The following is a 21,938-nucleotide window of genomic DNA, read 5'->3' on the forward strand; positions in this document are numbered from 1 at the left end:
ATTACAGTTAGCATGAATAAATGTAGATTAGTAATCACATAATCCGTTTGATACGCTAAAACATTATATAGCTTGTTCCAAATTGAAATCAACGTTTATAATACACATAATTACATATTATATAAACAATTTTGTTAAAATATAAAAATTTACTAATTTAAATTTTGAGATAATTAATAGAATATTAAAATCAAGGAATATGATCTATCATCGACAAAGTAATTTCATACCTAACTATAAGTACATATTATGTGTTATTAACACGATTAATGCATACATGAGTAATATGCATTACGTGTGGTATATTGTAGGTAGGTACTTTAATTTTGAAAAAATAATCGGTTTAGAAATAAAACTATAATTTGTATACACCTGATATATTATTACAATGTAGGTATTCGTATAGAATACATAACCACTATAGCTAAATGTCTATATATAGTTAGAAAGAAAGACATAGAAACATAAAAATAGTCTCTCACTCCTAATGTAATTTTCATATTATTGTGCTGTACAATAACATATACACTATAATATATTGATTTCCTATTGTTTAATATTCTTTATTAACGTAGTTATGGACTATAACGTATCGTAGGTATAAACAAAATTGAAAATAAAATAAAATATTTTAATTTATAATTTTCATGGTTAAATACAGGATGATTACATGATTACCTTTTTTTCATCTTTAAACAATAAATTTATCCAAAATCCGATGTTAAAAAACTTTAATTTAACATACAGACGGTATTTTCAAACATTTACATCTTGAATTTCATTTAAGAAATATCATGTAGTAATGTAAATTTATTTTTCTAACAAAAAATTCACTTTGTTTACTATGAATTGTTGAGCAGATGATTTGATTTTTTGAAAAATGTAATGTATCTACATTTTATTTTTTATTAAAAAAATCCTCAAAGTTGAAGGATGTTAATTACTTTCATAAAAGTTAGTCTGGAATACAAAAAAAAAAATTATCACATATCATTATCAAACATGTAATACTCCCATCGTCTTATTAAAATAAATCATTTACAGATTATTAACAATATTGTAGGAAAAAATAATTAAATAGTAAATGGCATTAGTTTATATCATATTTTTTTATTCAATAAGAACGTTTCGATAATATTTATCATGTCGGCATTATTGATAATATTAATATGATAAATAATGTTTTTTTAAACACAGAAAGCATACAAAGTCTAATAAGAGCACTAACAATCTAACCTCGGCGCTAAATAATGATGTATTATTCTATTATCAGTAAAGTTGTGTATTGGAAAGCATAGATTATTCTTGAACATACGGTGTTACGAATAGCCTGCAGTCTGCACAATATCTTATTATTATTTTTTTTTTTAGTTAGGGCAAAGTAAAAATAACATTTATATTATTAGCATAATCTACTTAATTAAGTAAGTCATCTAAAATTATATTGATTAATTGTTGGTTTTATAAATTCTAATAACATATTTTACTTTTTTGAATTTGTATAGGCAAGTTTAATAATCATAATAGATACTGTATTAAATATGTTTAGCTCCTTTATTTTAATGTATACAAATTATGTAATATTATAAATTTGATATTATATTACATTGTTCAAGCGTGACAGTCAAAATGATAAAAATCTATAGTAGTTACTATATATTTCTTAAGTGTGTATAAAATGCATAAATCTATTTACAAATACATCATTGTGTATTATTATTTATTATTAATAAATAAAAACTTAGTTAAGTATACTTGTCTCAATGTACAATACATTTTTAAAGTATTTTGTAATTTAATAGGTCACTGAAATGGAAGTGTTAAATTTGTACTCAATTATAGATAATACATTATAAACGGAAAATAATTTTGAGCGAAGACAGTGTCATCCTTTTTTACTAAAAATATACGAGTTAAGTCAACAGTAAATCTAGCTCAAAATAATTTTAAAACTAATATCTTTATCAGTTTATTATACAGATGAGTATATTAAATAAGACTTTAATTTACTAATATAAATATAATACAAACCTACAAAAACAATTAAACTTTAATTTTTTTAATTGGAATACTCTGAATATTTAAACATTTTAATAAAAATATCGAAGAATTTTTTTTCAAAAGTTTTGAGTAATATAATACTGTTAAATTTTCAAACCTTATTAATAATAATTTTCATTATGCTTACAGAAAGAATACAATAAGCTTTATAGTATATATTATTATGTTATAATATCTTGTAAGACTATGGTTTATTAACAAACGAGACTACAATACTTGAGACTTCGGATTATTTTTATTTTACCGTGAAAAATAAAAAATAATAATTTAACATAAAAAAAATTCATAAAATTATTCCTAATTTAATCAAAATAATATAATATAGATTTAATTATTTTTGAAAAAGTTATTGATTTTTTTTTTTTTTTTTATGATATTAACATGGAAAATCAAATTCTTATTTAAGTGTATTGATAACTTAACTTCATAAATAAACGTACGTAAGTTATTTACTTGATAGAATTTATTAATATCTATTAGCATATAAAATCGTCATTACAAACATGAAATGAGTCATAAAATGTCATACAAAAATAATATATTTAATTAAATTTATTAATACTATGAATAATGATGGTACTTATTTAACAATGGCTTAATTTCTAATAAAATATTCTTTACAGTCCATGTATTACATTACAGTATTTATCGTGACCGTGAAATCAAAATTATTTACTATGCATCATAATAATAATTAATGTTTAAAAATATTAGTGTTAAGTTGCGATTGTATGCCGAGGATCTCGCGTAATTGCAACATATTTTTCATATTTTTATGTATTTTCCAACCTATTTAATGGTACATTTGAGGAATGTACAATCATTTTGTTCGTTGTTAATATTGACTTGCTCGTAAAACATGTACAGTATATCGTTAAAATGATTAAAAAAAAAAAATCAATTTCGTTTTTTTCTTTTACAATTTTATTACCACCAGTCAAACCTAAACAAGGTTTACTCCTTATTCCTAACAGAGGTTAATAGTTTATAACAAGTTACTATTTCAGGCAAACTATAATAGTAGTAAATAGTAATAAGCTCATAATTTCTGTCCATACATTTTATAGTTTTTGAATGAAATTTATATTTTTTGCATTTATTTCCATACCGAAGCCCATAATATAGTAGATGCTACCTACTATAATAATAATAACTAAATATATGTTTATTATTTTGAGTAGAAAACAGCTTTCGACAAAGTCGTATTATTTTTTTGTTATAATTATTAAGAAAGGAAAACCGTATAGTTACTTAACATTTTCACCGAATATTACATTAACATTTTGTAACACGATAACCTTTTCAGAGTATCAAATTAAATACTCTTTATTGTTTTCAACTTTTTGTTTTGTTTTTCAATTCAAGAGTATATTTATAACATTTTTGTCTTAAGGTCAAAATTTTAAAAATGTAATCTAAGATTTCTTAGGTGGGTATTTTTGCAACAGTTAAAATACACAGTCAGGATTTAGTTAAAATCAAGAAAGTTATTTATTATTTATTTTTTTGTTCGTAATTCATAAGAGTTTGAATTTAAATTCTTAATATTTTAAAATTAAAAACGTGATGTAAAGATCAATTAATTTTATATTTAAGGTTATTTGAAAAAAAAATTATATAGTTAATTTCTTATATGACGTTACTTATGTAAAATTGATTAATTTTAATAATTATTATTATTATTTGAGAAAAATGTTAATTTTTCATATGCTATATGGTTAAGTGAATAAAAAAATAGATTGAGTTATAATCATATTTTAAGAATGTATAAAAATATCTGTTTAGTTGTTTATGATTAAGTTTTAATTAAACATAACTTACATAACGTTATATATTAATAGTTAAATACACAAAAATCGTTTTAATTATTTACAACAAAAAATGTACTTTTTAATTTAAAAATAATTATAATCGTATTGTTTAAATAATTGATAATGTATGTTAATTCAGCCTTAAATTTAATAGTTTTCTCTAAAACAACAAAATAATGTATTTAAAAAATTTTAAACTTTTACTGTAATGAAAATAAAATCAAAAAATTATAATAATATACTGTAAGACTTTTAAAATAGTAAATATAATTAATAATATATAGGTACCTACTTTGTACTCATTGTACTCTTGATAAATATTATATACTGTTTTATATTCAGTTAAAATATAAAGTCATTGTATACTAATAAATGTTTATAATTTTATTTATATCTACGTGTGATACATAATATAAACATTATAATATCTACATAAACAATATAATATACTTGAATTATAACTATAAAGTTGAGGACTTAAAAATCATGTACTTTGTGTTAAAATTGTATTGGAAATCTACAATATTATTATACGTGAGTCATGAATATCTAATATTTATAATGTACACTAAATATTGGCTATAAATTAAAACACTGTTTGTAAATAGTTATTAGGTATCAAAAAACTACAAGTCTAAAACTTAAAAAGTTAAAACCGCAAATCGTTTCAAACATTAATGTTAACAACAGTTGAAATTAATTTTTAAAAATAATCTCAAAGTAATCTTTTTCGAAAAAAAAAAACTTGTAATACACTCACAAAATATGATCTGTCTAAAGCTAAATGCCCATGGGACTAATATGATAGCTGGAATGTGCAATATTAGAGTGAAACGAATAAGGGATAACCAACACCGAATTCATTGTCTCTATTTACACTAACATCTACCCTTTTCAAAATTACTAATATTATTATATTTAAAGTAAGGTATAATTTTTTTTTTTTAAAGATCAATTGCTAATTAATCGTGAATTAACAGTAATCATAATGTAAATCTGCATTAGGTATAGGTATCATATGAGTTGAGTAAATATTATTTTTTCATTTGAATTAAGTATAATCAAAAGAAATTTATGGAAGATATATTCACTGATAGCTAGAACTTTTTAGAGCCGTTTTAAAGATGGTAATAAGGTACAAAAAAATGATTTATAAATAATTCATTATTAGTTGTACAAATTAGTTAATGGAACCATCTCTTGAGCGTATTTTTTTCCACTCACTATAATATAATACTCGATCATGTATAACAATGCATATTTTATGAACCCACTGCACAGACTACGTGAATAAAACAGTTCACTTAATAGGCTTCTAACACTAGAACATTTATCTAATATAGATTTTTTACCTTAGTAATTTACCAAAGCTAAATTGTCACCATTTAAACTGTTAGATTAGTACCTGTATAATATACATTGTCCATTATAACCTTATACATACTAAGACTGTATTTTAGCTATTTTAAGCTTATTTGTGTAATAATATATTTGTTATATAAATTACTTATCTTTAATCGAGCATGCTAGGCATTAATCCAAGTAAATAAATAGTTATACATTTTGAATATAAACTCACTCCAGCCAAAACGCTTATGATCGGAATATAACCGAACAACTATATCTACACAGACTTGATTTTTATGAAGAATATACTGTCATCTTACAATAATTCAATATTATATCTACGTGTCGTTTTAGAATGCTATAAATTGATAAAACGTGGGAATGGAAAAACTAATTGCAAAGTATATACGACCAAAAAGATTTACGCTTCCTTGTCCTCGAAACTTGGAATCGATTTATGTAGTATGTTATGGCTTACACTTAGGTACACTTATATTATACGTACATATATTATTATATATCCCCGATCTGGAATAAAATTGTTTTAAATAATAAAAAATATTACGTTCGACCCGAGTTTACGACCTATCTAACATGGCTACATGATTTAGTTTATGGTCGGCTCAAAGAGCACATGACAGTTGCTTTAATTTGCTCTAAGAACGCGTGTGAGTCGTAAATATTCAAATATTATTATATCGCATCACAAGCGTATGCATCTCATTCCTAGGCCGGTCAGTCTGCTGACATTTTGCTTTTATATACACGCGATTTACCCTTACTTATAACAAATGTATATAGAAAATGCATGAAATATAATATATATGGAAACAGTATATAAAAAAAATATATATATATATATTTATCACTATGACATTATGAACTTATAGTGTGATACAGTATTTAATAAAACTTTAACAAATCAATTTTTGTATTCAGTAGGCAAAGCATTTGCTTATATAGTACAACTTTAGGTAAACAGAAGTATTACTAACAAAATAAGTATTGTATATATTTAAAAGACAATTTCTTCCATCAGTAGCATATTTAAACTAAATCAAAAGAACTGGAGTAATTCTAGTTTTAGTATTCTTAACATTGAAGGTTTCCTCTCGATTTACATTATATTCATACATTTTTTTTAATTATATAATTTTGAATAGCAATTAAATATTTATATTTATTATATAGTACACAAGTACACAAATAATTTATACTTGAATGGAAAATACAGAAAACCAAACATTGAACTCTATAAATTATAAAAACAGAACTTTAATAGAGTTTTCGAAAAAAAGTAATTTATTTTTAAAACATTTATTTGTCGCTTTGTTTTTTTTTCCAACATTATTAATGAACAACACTAAATATATAAACAATATAATATATTGAAATTTATCACTTGTTCATCAGTCCACACTTCAATGAACAACTGATATTATTTTACAAATGGGATTTATTATATATTATACAAAATAATTCTATAACCAAACTAGCATTAAAGATTTTAAATAATCAAATAAGAACTTGGAAAATCGGTTATCTAATTTATAACGATTCGTGTTAAGTAAATGTAACACCTTTTAAAAGTGTAAAATACGAACTTATACAAATATAGTGCTCCATGCTCTCATGAAAACGCCTTAAAATATAATTGCACTTGTACTTTGAGGTGCATGTCAAATAATTGTTTCCATGCTTAATGCATTGAATTAGTCACATTACATTATAAATTACAAATATACACAGATACACCTAAATATTAAATTTAATAACTACGAAAATCCATTAATACCGAATGTATAACATAAGTTTTAAAATGTCTCGATAAACTACCTATCACCGGAATCGATTTCGAAATAAACTAGTCAGTATACTATATTATTACATACCAATTACATAATGTACACCCAGCGTAGATACATTTTAGGGACACTCGAAAATTGGGCTACAATGAAGCATAAGTACATAGGATGACATGAGATTGTTGGATATAGATTTCATCTTCTCAGTCTAGTGAAAAATTCAGACAGTAAGCTTATGTAAAAAATATAAATATAAGACTTCTGAAATAGATAAATGACAAGGAAATATATTTGAAATGCCATTTTTAAATCCAGAAGAAGTAGATAACTGCTTTGCAATAGATTTTATAAGTGAGATACCACAGAACAATAAGTTAACAACATTTTCCAATTATATTTTTGACAATTTTATTTGTGACAATGCTATTTTCCTTCCACACATATTGGCGTCACGTTCTGAAACTAAACTCGAATTACAAATGCCATCGAGTCTTTTTCTTCGCAATTTAAAAAATTCTAGACTTCTGTATGTTATATTCCAATTTTCATAATTTTTTAAATGTTTTATTGGGAGCTTTATCAGAAGCTTATATTAAAATTAAAAGCCAGGGAATGAAATATAATTCGAAAAAATTACATATTATTAATGAAATTAAAAAATACGAATATCTAATTGTATTTTGTGTATTAGTAAACAAAATATAATAATCGTTTAACTAATTTTGTATTAAATTTTTTGAAATCTTTATGGCATTGTTTAAAACAATAATATTATGTTTTTATGTAATATAGGTATTTTATAACTACAATAACTCCCTCTCTTCATCACAAGCCTAACTTAAAGGAGAGAGGTTAATCGAATCTGTTATATGTATTTATGTATTTGTATCTAATTAATAATTAATAAAAAAAAAAAAAAAAAAAAAAAAAAAATAGGTATATATATAAAAAAATAATTAACAAACGTTATATATCCGAGTATTATAGTGTTATACATTTATTACATTTATATGACTCAATTTCTGGGTACATTTTAAAAATATAGATTTGATTTGTGGCTCAATCTCCGGGTAGTAAAAGGTAAACGAATATTTTATACGAAATAGATAGATAAAATGTCACCCAATTACCTAACACCCATATTTTAGTAATATTATATAGTAAGTTTTTTTTACCGAACTTAACGTAAATTTTTCATTAGTGTTACTAATCAATATAATATTTATAACATTGTATACTATTCTCTAACTAAGTATTAAGTAACATTGGATTAATTCCAAAAAAAAAATAAAATATTCTCAACAAATTTTAAGACTCGGTGTAGTTACATATTATTAAAAAAGGGAGAAAATAATTAACCACTCAGCTGTACAGATATGTTGACAATAAATTATTATCGAGTACTTAAATCGATGTAATGATTTTGTTTTGTTGATTTTTCTGGTTATTTTTAAAAGTGCTGGGAAGTATTAAAATTTTGACCCTCCCCCTTCCATCATTAGTATTGAAAATATATTAGAACACTAATTTATCAAAATTTCAGAACTGATTCTGAAAAAAATCTTAAATAGCAATGAAGATAATTTACACTGAATCGTATAAAACACGCGTACAAAGAAACTATATAAAACACACATTTTTGTAGCATTCAATTATTATTTGACTATGTGAACAAATAATCAATAATTATCTTAATTGGCAATAGGTATAGGTGAGTACAGGAGTACTTCATTTAAAAGGTTTTGATGGTCTGTGCATAAATAAAATAGATAACTATAGTGAAAATCTAGGTCAAATGATAATCGTTCATTGCACATAATAATTTATTACTCTTTAAATGGTTTCTATTATATTGACATTGTACATAGTAGTGTTTTGAGAGCGGTACTCGATTTATATTAAATTATAAAACTAAAAATATTATTTAATTTTATGCCGTAGATAAAGAATTATAAAAAAAAAAAAAATAATGTATTATTGTTTATCTGTATACAATTGTTGAAACAATAAATTAGGTATATAAATATTATCAAAATACTAAACGTTGTACATTATTTTTTTTTTAATAATTACGTAGTTGAAACTAAAAAAAATTATACATCGTTTTTATTTAACTACTACTTTTATCAATTAAAAACAACCACGTTCCCAAATTGTTTAGTTAAACTTTAAATTATGTGTTTTATTTCAGTTAAAAGATGTCCCAATATACTAATGCCTAAAGAGTCCTTATTGTTATCAAACATTATCACGATCAAGATAAAAAAAATTCTATGCTTCTGGAATCTCTCGCTGAATCATTTAACCAAAACTTGAACTCTATATCTCCGCCTAAATTAAATTAATCGTTCACTGCCGACATATTCGACAATTTATTATTCTCCCTACCATAATATTATCATCTGGTATTTATGCAGTTTTTGTACAATCATTATCGTGCACCGTTATTATGTTATCTATAACCAATGCAACCTTGTCATATCACTCAATGGTCACTAGCTGTTGCTTTGGACTTATTTAAATAAATAACTCGGTTACATAATATATCAAAAATGAACGATTGTTAATTTATTGTAGGTATAATTATTAAATAACAAAAGGATTATAATATTAATCAGCTACTAAAATTAATTGTGTTTTTTTTTTTTACATACCTAGGTACATAGCAATCGAAACATAGGTACCTACCTATAATATTTCATTTAAATTATTTAATACAGTTTTATTGTTTTGTATATTAAGTAGGTAGCTCTACTTTTTAAAATTCTACAGCAAATTGTTGATAGTTATCTACTGCTTATTATTATTATTTTAAACTAATTAGTAATATAATTGTAACATACCTACATAGTTCTGTAGAATTATAACTTGTAAATTAAATTATATGTATGGTGTACAATCGATATTGAAATAGAACGTTTTAATTACACAATCAACAAGAGTTAATATTATTATTAGTTCATAAGTTCAGTAATAATTTCATAATTATGCGATAATAGAACAAATGTATAGATTAACATTAATACCTATATTAATAAACATCATTACCTACTTACATTCAAATACATTGTCTTCATCAATAAATAATATTCAATAATTTAAATCTATACTACATACATTATTAATACTTATCTCCTTCGTTACTTTTTACTATGTAGGTTAGGCTAACATTAAATGGTTTAATAGAAAAAATATCAACTATTTTTATTTTACCGTAAGATAAAGAGACTACTTTCATAATTATAAACAGCTGCATTTCATTAAAGTTATTAGAAAATAAAATGTAATTAGTTTAACAAAAACATGATATTTTATTTTATTTAATCAACTACTATTGTATAAATAATGAAATGTAATATATAATAATATACAATCATACAGATAACTATAAATTATTATAGTTTATATTTCAAGTGATAAAAAGAATCATAAACTATAAAACAATATTATTGAATAATCTAAAAACAGTTAATATGCCTCAAAAAAGTTTATTATTGTTTATGTATAAGTCATCCTGGTTTTGACATACTGGTAAAGTTTTTGATAAAAGTAAAAAGTATGAAAGTTAACCTATAGTATTACAGAGTGGATATAAATTATTCATAATCAATTTATTTTTTAGTTAAAAGTAAAATATATAGATTGTTTTAGACTTTTTTATGGTATAATATCTTATATGGTAATTAAAGCACCATAACATACAAAAGAAATTTAGTCTAAATCTAAAATATTATTAAGTTTACTGTGTCACACTAAGCTTTGAAAGATCTTATTAAAACCACTTCTTATAATTTTTTTTATTTTTTTTTTTTAAGTAATTACATTTTTATTTTATATATATATTTATAAATATTATATTCAAATACACATGAGAACTTTTTAATTTGCATTATTATTTTTTTACTAAAGGTAATATAGTTGAACAAAAGTAAACATGTATATTATACTTATAACTTCGCTTGCTAGTATTTTTTAAAGGTCTTTCGACAGTTGTAGATAGTTAAGCCTTACAACTATAGAAATTATAGCAAAAATTAAAAAATTAAATATATTTGTTTAAAATATAAACTAAATTTATAGTTTTTTGGGGTTTCACGTGAAAAAATTATTAAAAAAACAATATTAGTAGATAATTATAACAAGTTATGTGTTTATTTTCAAAATGAACGTTATAAAATTTCTTTGATTTTATAATAACTGTAAATTTTATTGTAATATTTTCAATTATCGCATTACATTTATTACAATTATTATACATGTCATGCTTACTAACAATATTTTCTGCTTAAATATGTCTGATTTAAGTTAACTTGAGTTGTATAGTCATATTTAACTAAAATATATGAACAATAATACTAAATTAAAACATAAATGAGTATAATATAACTATTGAGTAGGTAGGAATCTATATGTAAATTTATTACTAAAAATTAGGTTGTTAGCTGAATGGTGATAAAATTTTAATATAATATAAATAAATACTTTAAAAAACTTCAAAGTAAGCTTATTATTAAAGTATATTGCTTGTATAATACGTATACGCGTTTCGCAAATCACTTTTTGTTCAAATAATTTCCTGCACTAATATAATTTACATTCATTATTTAGTTGATGAAAGATGGTTTAAATGAAATATTTCATCACTACTTATTATATATCAAAATAAAATGTGTCCAGCTATATAAAATAATACACCATTAGAAATAATATATATTTATATATAATATAGCTAAAATACTCATTTTCAAATATCAATGATCAGCATTTAGTATACCCTCTTCATAATAAATTTATACATTCTCTAGAGATTATCAACAATGACATAAAATTGTTTATTCACAAGTGAGTGATGTAAGATTTAATACGAGTAACACATAAGTGTGTGGGTATACACTCAACGTTGACAAAGATCATTGATATGGTATAATTAACTATCATTGTTTTAAGCAAGCACCTTAATGACATGCTTCTTACTCTTGAACAAAGCATTAAATGTTCAAACAATTTCAAATATTTTACAGAAAATCATTTTTTTTTTCACACGAAATTCAACTGTCGTATTTTCTAAAAGGTATCGATTATTAAAAATGAAATAATTTTCAACTCAGGAAAACAAATCTACACGAACGTTTTGTAGAAATAGTTTTATACTTTACTTCAAAAGATTAAACAATATTTATACACGAGATTTACAATACCTTACAAATAAATTTATTTATACTGGGTGCGTATTATCTAAAATCATATTCAATTTTTTTTATTTATCCCTTTATAACATCTACATAAATACTAATGAGTAAAAATAAAACATACTCAAATATTATTTTTTACTGAAAACATAATCGTCTAATATTTTAAAAGGTTAAAAAATATTCTATGTTTAATTTATAAGCAAACTTTAATGTTCGTAATTCAATATTAATTTTATGAATCTACAATTAGAATTATTCTTTGATGATGTCACATTTTAAAATTTGTAGTTTTAAGTCGTATCATTACAATTTCATGTAAAGAATCCAACTTAACTAATCATTTTAAACGTCTGCATTCCATCAACCTCTTTAATATAAGATCCTTTAGTACCAAAATTGAAGATCTACAGTAACTAACCAGATACCATAGAAAATTAATTCACTGTAGTAAAATGTATAAGTATAGATATTACTAACCAACGTTTGTTGAATAGAAAAACAAATAATATGATGCAAAATCTGGTGTTGTATGTTATAATACATATAATTAGCCAATAAAACATTATTTGTTCCTACTGATTCTAGTATCACTATATTAATTTATATTCGTATAATTTTCCTATAGGAAAATATGACAATATAAGAACTAAGAACTGGCACATTGATAATAATAATTATTTTATATCTTTTATTATTTTAATTTATTATATAGATATGATTATATTATAATTATATTAAAGATCTCCACACTTTCTTGTCACAGATAGTGCGATAGTTGATTTTTAAAATTATGTATATTTTAAGATTTAAGAAGTTGTAATAGAATATAGAAATGCAAATATCCATTTAATTTGACTAATTTTTAACTCTAGAATTTAATATCTGTGGTTAACCTTGTAATTTTGGCACGTATCCTATATTATCATATTATATAATATATTTTCCTCCAAGGTTCCCTTTTTGGTTCTTTCTATTATTTTATTATGATTTTTACCGCATTTTTTTTAAAATAACATGGAACATTTTAGATCAGTTCAAAATTATTAGCAAATTATATATAAAACACAAAATCACAAGTCTTAAGCAATCAAATGTATTAATGATTACAGCTCTGTATATATTCTATCATAGACCGCAGACAACAAGTGAGTTAGTTGTGGTAAATAACCATATTATATTGTATAAATTGTACAGTATAAAACGCCATACCATAGTAGTATTTGCACAAGTTTCCATTTATTTTTTCATTATTCATATTATAAATTCTCATTTCAAATGGAACTAAAATATATTCTAATTCCAGTCACGGAGTATTATTAAGATGTAATTTAGTAACTTTAATAAAGTTAGGTCTTCTTTGATTTACCAGTGTATAGCGAATATAAGTGTGTACCGTTGTTTTTAAATACACTGACCTGGTTTACAATTATTTAAATCAAGATGTAAAAAACAACAGTTTTTTTTCTTATCCTAGGTTAATAAAACGTGACGCATTATGTAGATAGAAATTTTAAATATCTAGAAAAATAATTAAAATAGCTTAATCTTATCCAAAAAAAAAAAAAATGTTTGAAATCGTCATTTAAAGGAAAACTTCTTCTAAAGGTCTTATTTTTTTATTTTTTTTTTTTAATACAATTTTTAAATTCAATGAAATTACTTTTGATTTTATGAAATAATAACTTTTAAATTTATGTATAATATATGTTTAATATAATCCCATATTTAATGTACGTATTTACTGCAGATGTACAATAAAGAATATCAGCATTTTTTATTTCCGTTAATAACTGTTCCGTTTTTAATTTTTTTTCTGGAAAATTACTTTTAGATTAAAATTGGGTACCTAGGCATATATAAACCCAACTATTAAAATCCACAGTATATTTTTGTTCATTAGTACTAAGTATATACAAAAATATAAATGTGTATTTTTAATTCTTGAATTAAAAATAATTAAAAGTATTTAACTGTTATATTCATTGAAGTATTTTAAATATCGAAATACTAATTCATATGGCTGACGGGTAGACATATTAAAGTACGGGAGAAAACGGAAGAGACCCTCTTTTACCAAAACATTCTCTTTTCAACCAATTTATTTATTGACAAAACCAAAAAAAAAAATTTATTTTAATATTCATCACGGCTTTAAAAATGACGTCATTAGTGTTTTACAGTATTATAATAAATATAATAATATTGTACATACATTGAGTACGGTGCTATAACCTATTGAGCAACTTTAAATTTAATATTTAACTCACTAAATCCAATCCTCAACCAAGTTATCCGATTAAGCACATCCCAAGCATCCTTTATGAAGTAAATATACCTCTACTTGATATAAGACACAGTATGCTCACTAACAAGTTTGCATTTAAAAGACTAGCATACCAGGGGAATGGCACAGAATGCCATTTCAACATATCAACATTTTTTATATTTAACATATTATGTTATACATATAAAAAAATATTGGAAAAATAATTTGTATAAAAACGATGTAATTTCTATATTAAATGATTTATTATATAAATCATATACATATAACCTATATAGTTTATAAATTATAATTTTAATACGTTTATATTATAAGTATAACATAAAATATCTATAAATTTGGAAAAATATGTAGGTACAATGTACAGGCTTACTTAGTAACTGTGGTAGGTAAGTAAATTAACAAAATAATCATTGACAATTAAAATTAGTATAATATTTATACTATAAATATATATTTATATTTTTAATATTTTTTTTTATGTATAATGTTTTTTTAGTTTAGCCAAAAAATGAATCAACCAAAAGGGAAAGGTACGATGTTAGTTGAAAACGGTTATGTCCAGAAACAATAGGTATTTTAACGAGTCACTGCAGTAGGTATTATTAATAATATTATAAATTTTCATTAAATATAAAATTGCATTATTATTGAAATATTGTTGCAAATTTGAAAGGTATATGTAAACAAAACATCACGATAGAAAATGAGTCAACATGTGGTTGATATTTTGATATGCGGGTGTGGCATCTTCTTAAGATGTTTTAGAAATATTCACAATATAATTAAATTAACCTTGTATTAAACTGTCGAGTCTTAATAAACTAAACTACTAATTCTATAAATAATTTCTAAAAATAAAATTATTGTCAGAAACTTTTAAAAATCCACCATAGTTTAAATTTTAAATGTTCGTAAAAATATCATTAGTCAAGATTTTAACGATATTTTAGTTATATAGTTAGAACGCTATAAAGAAGTTAACCTTAACCTTATTTAAAATTTAGAAGTATTTATAAAGCCATAATTATGAAACGCTTCGTCAATCAAAAGAGGAATAAAACGGAATATGAAAATTATAATTATAATGTACAAAGTTTGTACATGTTACTATAGTTCAAACTCTTACTGTTTGTTATTGAATAATAAGGAAAATATTTAAGTTATAGCCATTTATCATAAATATCTATATTAAATGTACAGTAGAAATTATGAAATCATAAATATTATTTAAAAAATCATAAAGTTCAAATATTTACCAAGAGTAGCTATTTTATTGTCAATGCATATTCTTATAGAAACGTTATCATTTTCTGAATTATATTATTTATAAAACGGATTTATTTGAAAAATCAAAAAATTAGTACAACTGAAAATCTAAAATGATACCTCTAAAACACTTATTATTTAGTTTTATTAAAAATCTACGAGTAGATCTTTATATAAGACATGATTTTTGAATTATATCAAATTATAAAAAAAAATATCAATCTTTAATATTAAGAAATTAAAATATTAAAATTTTTATCCAGTAAAATATTATTAATGAATAAATAATGAAAAGAACTTTTTTCTTACAAAATATAAAGAGAACTTTTTGGCTGTAATTACGGGAGTTTGTACTTAAATTATTTAAAAAGACATGTCGTTTTCTATTTACTTCCGTGCCTTAAATTTGATGTTTAGCCAATTACTTATTCATCTTAACTATTTCATTGCACTTCAAGATTATAATTATTATTTTACATATTAGCACATGCCCTATAATAAACTCAATTAATAAACCACGCGTAATGTAATTTTAAACAAAAATAGATTAAGCTATTATAGTGGACTTTCAAACTAGTGCAAACCGTGACGTAGTATTATCGTACTATATTAATATGTGATTGTAAAATAAACATTGCACTACTCTTTTTTTTTTTTTGCAATACACTTTTATAATAATTTCTGACCACGGAACAGAATCACTGCAACATTATGTATACGACCATTTGTAAGTATAAATAGACAAAACATTTATAATTTGGGTCTCTCTGTGTTACTTTCATAGTCTTATTATTTCCTCTTCTATTTCCAACTTAACTGTTACCCTGATAAAAATCGCAAATGATCACACATAATTTTACAACAGACTACATTAAAAGTTACTTTTCCACTTCTTTTCAAACAACACTCATCGTCACGCATAATTATATTTACTAACAATCAAAGTTATAATTATATAATTTAAAAAAAAAAAAAAACTGTAAATTGAATTTTTTTTTATAAAATACTATAAAATAATATTTATAAATATTTAATAAACATTTCGTCTTCTATAAGTATATAATATATATATCAAATTTCACTAAACAAAAATGTTATTATTGTCCAAAGCGTTTAAAAAACAAATTGGGATAAGAATAATTAATTTTGCTGTTGTCGTTTGTTTTTATATTTACACAACAATTGTATTCTATTATGCATACAAAAACTACTTTTTTTAGATATTTAAATTGTTTGTTGCTCACAGACACTTTGTCAAATTAGATAATATTCACTTAAATATAAACCATTATATGCCATAAAAAAAAAAAATTATAAATAATTCAAAAATAATTGAAAAATAAAAATAGAAATGTTGGTGGTACTTTTCTGTATAATAATTTGAAGTAGAGTGTACCTCATTGCTGAGTAGATCATTATATTGGTGTGTCAAGTTTAAATTCAATGATAAATCATTGTATATGTAAAACGATTCTGAGCAGTGAAAGTCTATCAACGTATATTACTAAGTATAATTATTAATTATTATAAATAATTATCATATACATATTTAGATTGCTATTGTAATAATTTATTCTACTTTAAGTTTTAGGGTAGGTTGAATTAATAATTTTTGCCGAAAATGTCGCATTTATATTATTAATAATTATGTCTTTTATCCATTTATATCATATATTGTTGTCATAAACTTTTGGGTCAATACCGATTTACTATAGGTTCATAATATAAATAGCCAATAGGTAATAATTTAAAATTAATTTTAATATTTTCAAAATACTTTACTATGTATATAATGATATGTTAATAATAAATATAAAAATTTCGAAGCCCCACAAATTATATTTTTGAGTTACAATAAAATAATTAAAATAGTAATGGTTCGTTTAAATATCTTTTTTCATTCAAATTTGAACTTAAAAAGCCTATAAAAAAAGACTCTTTATTGTAGATCTGTATGTAGCTAAAATAAATTATAAAAATATAAGTTTTAATGTGTCGAAAATCTATGCAGTTTACATTTAACGAAGTTTAAGAAAAAGGTAAATCAACTAGTATTTAATCCATCACAATCAACACAGTGGAGGATTAGCTAGTATATTTATAAAAAAAAATGTATGATAAACCTAATTTTTCAAGCCATGTCTATAAAAATTTAATATTTTACATATTTTAACTACAACATTTTTAATTTGTCATCATGTTAACATTTAATCTTTAAAAATAATTAAAAAAAAAATCGTGCCTGAGTATTTATTATGTTTTAAATAGTTTTAATAACACATTATGTTAAATCTTTAATAATATTTAAGGTATTTGACCAAATCTAAAAAATTGTATTATCACTTTAAAAAAAATATTAAAAAAATTCAAACATCTATAAATCGCGAACAAATAATTTAAATATTTTAAAAATTTTATCGAGTTTAGAAAATTTTAATTTATATCTGTTTTAAACGTTTCAATATTCTACGATTAACACTATTTAAATTGTATCAAAATATTATTTACACGTGAATATCCAAATTCGATAATTTTTGAACTTTAAAAAAATCATAAAAAATATTCTCAGGAATTTCATTCTATTTTTAGTTACTATAAAACTATTAAAATTTCTTGTATACAATTAACATCTTATAATAAACTCTTATTGGTACCTCTTACGAACTGCCCGCAATTTTTTACTTATAAGTATTTTTATTTTATATTTATTTTACAGCCATAAGTTAAACTCCAGTCTACTTCTCCTAAAATTTAGTTGATTTCTGATTAAAAAAAAAAAAGAGGATTTGACTTAGGGCGGGAAAATCATAGTTACATAATTTTAAATCCTTATACGCAGACACGTCTTACGCGGCAGACTCGAGAATTACAATTTCTGAACCGCGTAAGTAACGTTATATTTTCGCAACGACCACAATAAAGCGTATCAAGTGCAGTCGTGCAGTATAATCACAATAATAATAATATGTCACGTGTACGCATAACTGTTGTTTACCTGCGTCGATGTCTTTTTTGTCTACGTCGTCGGTCAGATGAGTACCACGTTCGTCAACGCTCTCTTCCTTGTCCACGATCATACAGTCGCCGAGAACGCCGTCGCGGCCGTTGACGATGTCTATGGACGAACTGTCGTGGTCGTCGAAATCGGATGTCCTGGGTGACATCGTCCCCTTGGGCGTGGACGAACGAGCTACCTGCGAGGACTCGCTCATGTTCCGTCTGTTGCAGGACTGAAGCGTGTTAGCGTCCGGCTGATACGGTATGGGCCGCTCGTCCAGGAAGTTGGACGGGTTCAGCTGGAGTTCCTGTTCGCGCTGCTCGTCTTCCTGCCGGGCCCGTCGCTTAGCGGTCTGCTCGGCGCAATTCTTGCGCGTCGCCGCCGTCTTCATGCACTTGGGGCACGGGCAGTCCCGGTACTTGCAGTACCGCTTGTGCTTCTTCCACACCTTGCGCAGCCCGTGGTTCTTGCAGTTGGTGCACAACCGTTGCTTCTCCTTGACGGATTGTTGCGCAGCCTGCACCACGGTCGCCGTGGAAGTCACGACCTGAACGTGCTGCTGCTGCTGCTGTTGCTGTTGCTGCTGATGGTGATGGTGATGATGGTGTCTACCGGCCGGCATATCGGGGTACGGGTCTGAAACACGCGGGCGCGGTCCTGTGTAGTTCCTGTCCGTTTCGCGGGTGTTCCCGTCAGCGTCACCGCGGTCGGTCGCGGCACGAGTGCGCTTCCGGCCGGACGTAGCAGTAGTCGTCGCGTTCATGTGCGATTCGGCTGCTGCGCCGCAATCACCATAGCCGCATACGGCCGCCGCCGCAGCCGCCGATCGGATGTCGCCCGGACCGATGATGGCGAAAACGCGGAACGTACTCGCGCACGCACCGCCGTCGCGATATTTGTGCACAGACGTGTTCCGCCGGTAGCGAGAGAGCCACGTGATTTGCCGCGCGACGGGTCCCCACTAGCGGCCCGGCGTACCGCGCGCGCCTCGACCGACGATCAGTAGTACGTCCGGCGCCGGCTGTACGCGAGTAACGCGGCCCAGCTCTCGCTCGGTGTTCCTTTTCCGGAACCGCCACGTAGGTACACCGGTACACGGCAACAATATAAAATGATACGATCACTAGGCGGACGTCGCGATTAAGTCGTACGCAACGAAAACGATATCAATGTCAATGTCGATTAATACAAAAACGAAATGTTATCGTGTGCACCTCTCGCCGGGACCGCGTCGTGTCGCCCTCGGTGTAAACGACGGCGGGGTGCGGGCGATACGCGCGGTGATAATACGCAATGATATTATATTATAATAACGTCCGCGAGGTGGTCGGCAATGGTTCGAATTTAAAAATTGCGTGTACTACGCACGCGTGTGCACAACGACATTATACGCGTATAATGATATACGACGACATAACTGCGTTACTCGCATGCATTCCGGATATATTACGTACTAGTATTATACGTCATAACATTATGATATTATACGCATGAAGAGTACACTGTTGTGAGGTGTGTGTGTGTGTGTGTGTGCGATTCGAATCGATCGAGCGAGTAAAAAGAAAAAGAAAAAAATAAGAAAAATTAAATTAAATAAAACGATGAAAAAAATGTTTTTCGTTTGTGATATTTATATTATATTATACTATCGTCGTGGTTGGGAGAGAGCGCGTGTCCGCGTCGTCTCGCGAGCAGCGGCGGTGTCCGGTGAGACTAGAACGGGTAACTTAGTGCAACTGCAGTGCCATGCACACGGACGGTGCAACAGGCTGGCATTGGTGTACACTAGCGCCGTAACACGTCACGGGCGGATTCTAAGCGCATAACGGCGGCGGTCGTGTGTGAGTGTGTATGTGCGTTGTGTGTATACATATATAATATGACGTGTGCTATCCGCGCCGACCAATGCTGTTTTAAACGAATGTCATTATTATTTTATAATAATATAATATAATATGATAATATTATAATATTATCTTAGGTATGGTTATACACACGCGCGTTTATATAATATGTTACGTGTGTGTGTGTGTGTGTATTAGACGACTTATAATATTATTGTGTAGCTACGTCTTATAGTGTCCGGTTTGCATGCAACAATTACGCGAACAGATAGTGTCGATCGTAACGTTGACATGAAGACGTAACTGTGAAACAATTTTCGCGATTTAATTATTTTCTTTTATTTATTATTAAGCGTGGTATTATTAATTATGAGTTTATTACCAATATTTCAATCGACGTGTTTTGAAATAAATCTTGCGATTTTCATAATTACTGCAGTTATTTAACGAAAAACTATATTCTCGGAACAATTTGTCACACACTACATCCACGACATTACGGCTTAATACCTATTTGTATTAAATTTAATAACTCACATTTTCTACATAATCTTACGGCAAATTTTTAATTAAATTATAGTTGTACCCAGAATACCTGCGCACCACAGCTGTGGGTAATTAGAATTATATTATTAAGCTTTTTTTCTTATAATACGTACTAAATATTAAAGATGTTTATAATAATATGATATTTGTATATTATAATATATTATGGAGTATTATAGTGGTTCCCAAATCCCAATCTTTTAGTTGTGCGAACTATAGATTTTGTAAAATAACTTTGAGGGCCACAACTTAATATACAAGTAAAAAATTTAAGCACACAAACACAAATAGACTGTCTATTATAGACAATTTTATATGTGATGATATATATAATGTGCACAAATTTCTGTGATTGGGAAAACATACTGTTTTATTACAATTTTATTGTACCTATTCAACTCAAAAACAATTCGTTTGTTAAAATGTTTTTAATATTACGAATGTTTAATTTCATAATTTAATTTCTGACTTTTCATTATGCACTCTTTGAATATACTAAATATCTAAATTATCCATGTGTGTGTGTATCTTTTGTTGATTTTGAGTTGATTGCGTTTAGTATCTAGGTATAAATTTTGACTATGGACTAAAGTTTGTTGGACATAATAATTATTATGTAAATAATATTAATAGTTAATTATTTTATAAATTCTGTTTGCTCAATAAAAAAGAAATGCTAGATCTAATCTAAAACTTTTAGAATTATTTATTTAGCTGCTTCACCATAAGTTTTTTTTTCTTATTGTCTCTATAGATATAAAGTTAATATCAGTGAATTCCG

General features: G+C 25.8%; 1 protein-coding gene across 1 annotated transcript in view; it reads right to left on the reverse strand.

Annotated features, from left to right (window-relative positions):
• LOC112598365 overlaps positions 1–19,922 on the reverse strand; it is a 109,258-nt gene extending 89,336 nt beyond the window's left edge. The window contains exon 1 of the mRNA XM_025344794.1: positions 18,765–19,922. Coding sequence (XP_025200579.1) covers positions 18,765–19,530 — 766 coding nt within the window. The 5' untranslated portion in view covers positions 19,531–19,922. The remainder of the gene's footprint in view (positions 1–18,764) is intronic.
• Positions 19,923–21,938: the final 2,016 nt, after the last annotated feature.

The sequence above is a fragment of the Melanaphis sacchari genome, unplaced genomic scaffold (genome assembly GCF_002803265.2).
Source record: "Melanaphis sacchari strain LSU unplaced genomic scaffold, SCAv2.0 Contig47_pilon_pilon, whole genome shotgun sequence".
Lineage (NCBI taxonomy): Eukaryota > Metazoa > Arthropoda > Insecta > Hemiptera > Aphididae > Melanaphis > Melanaphis sacchari.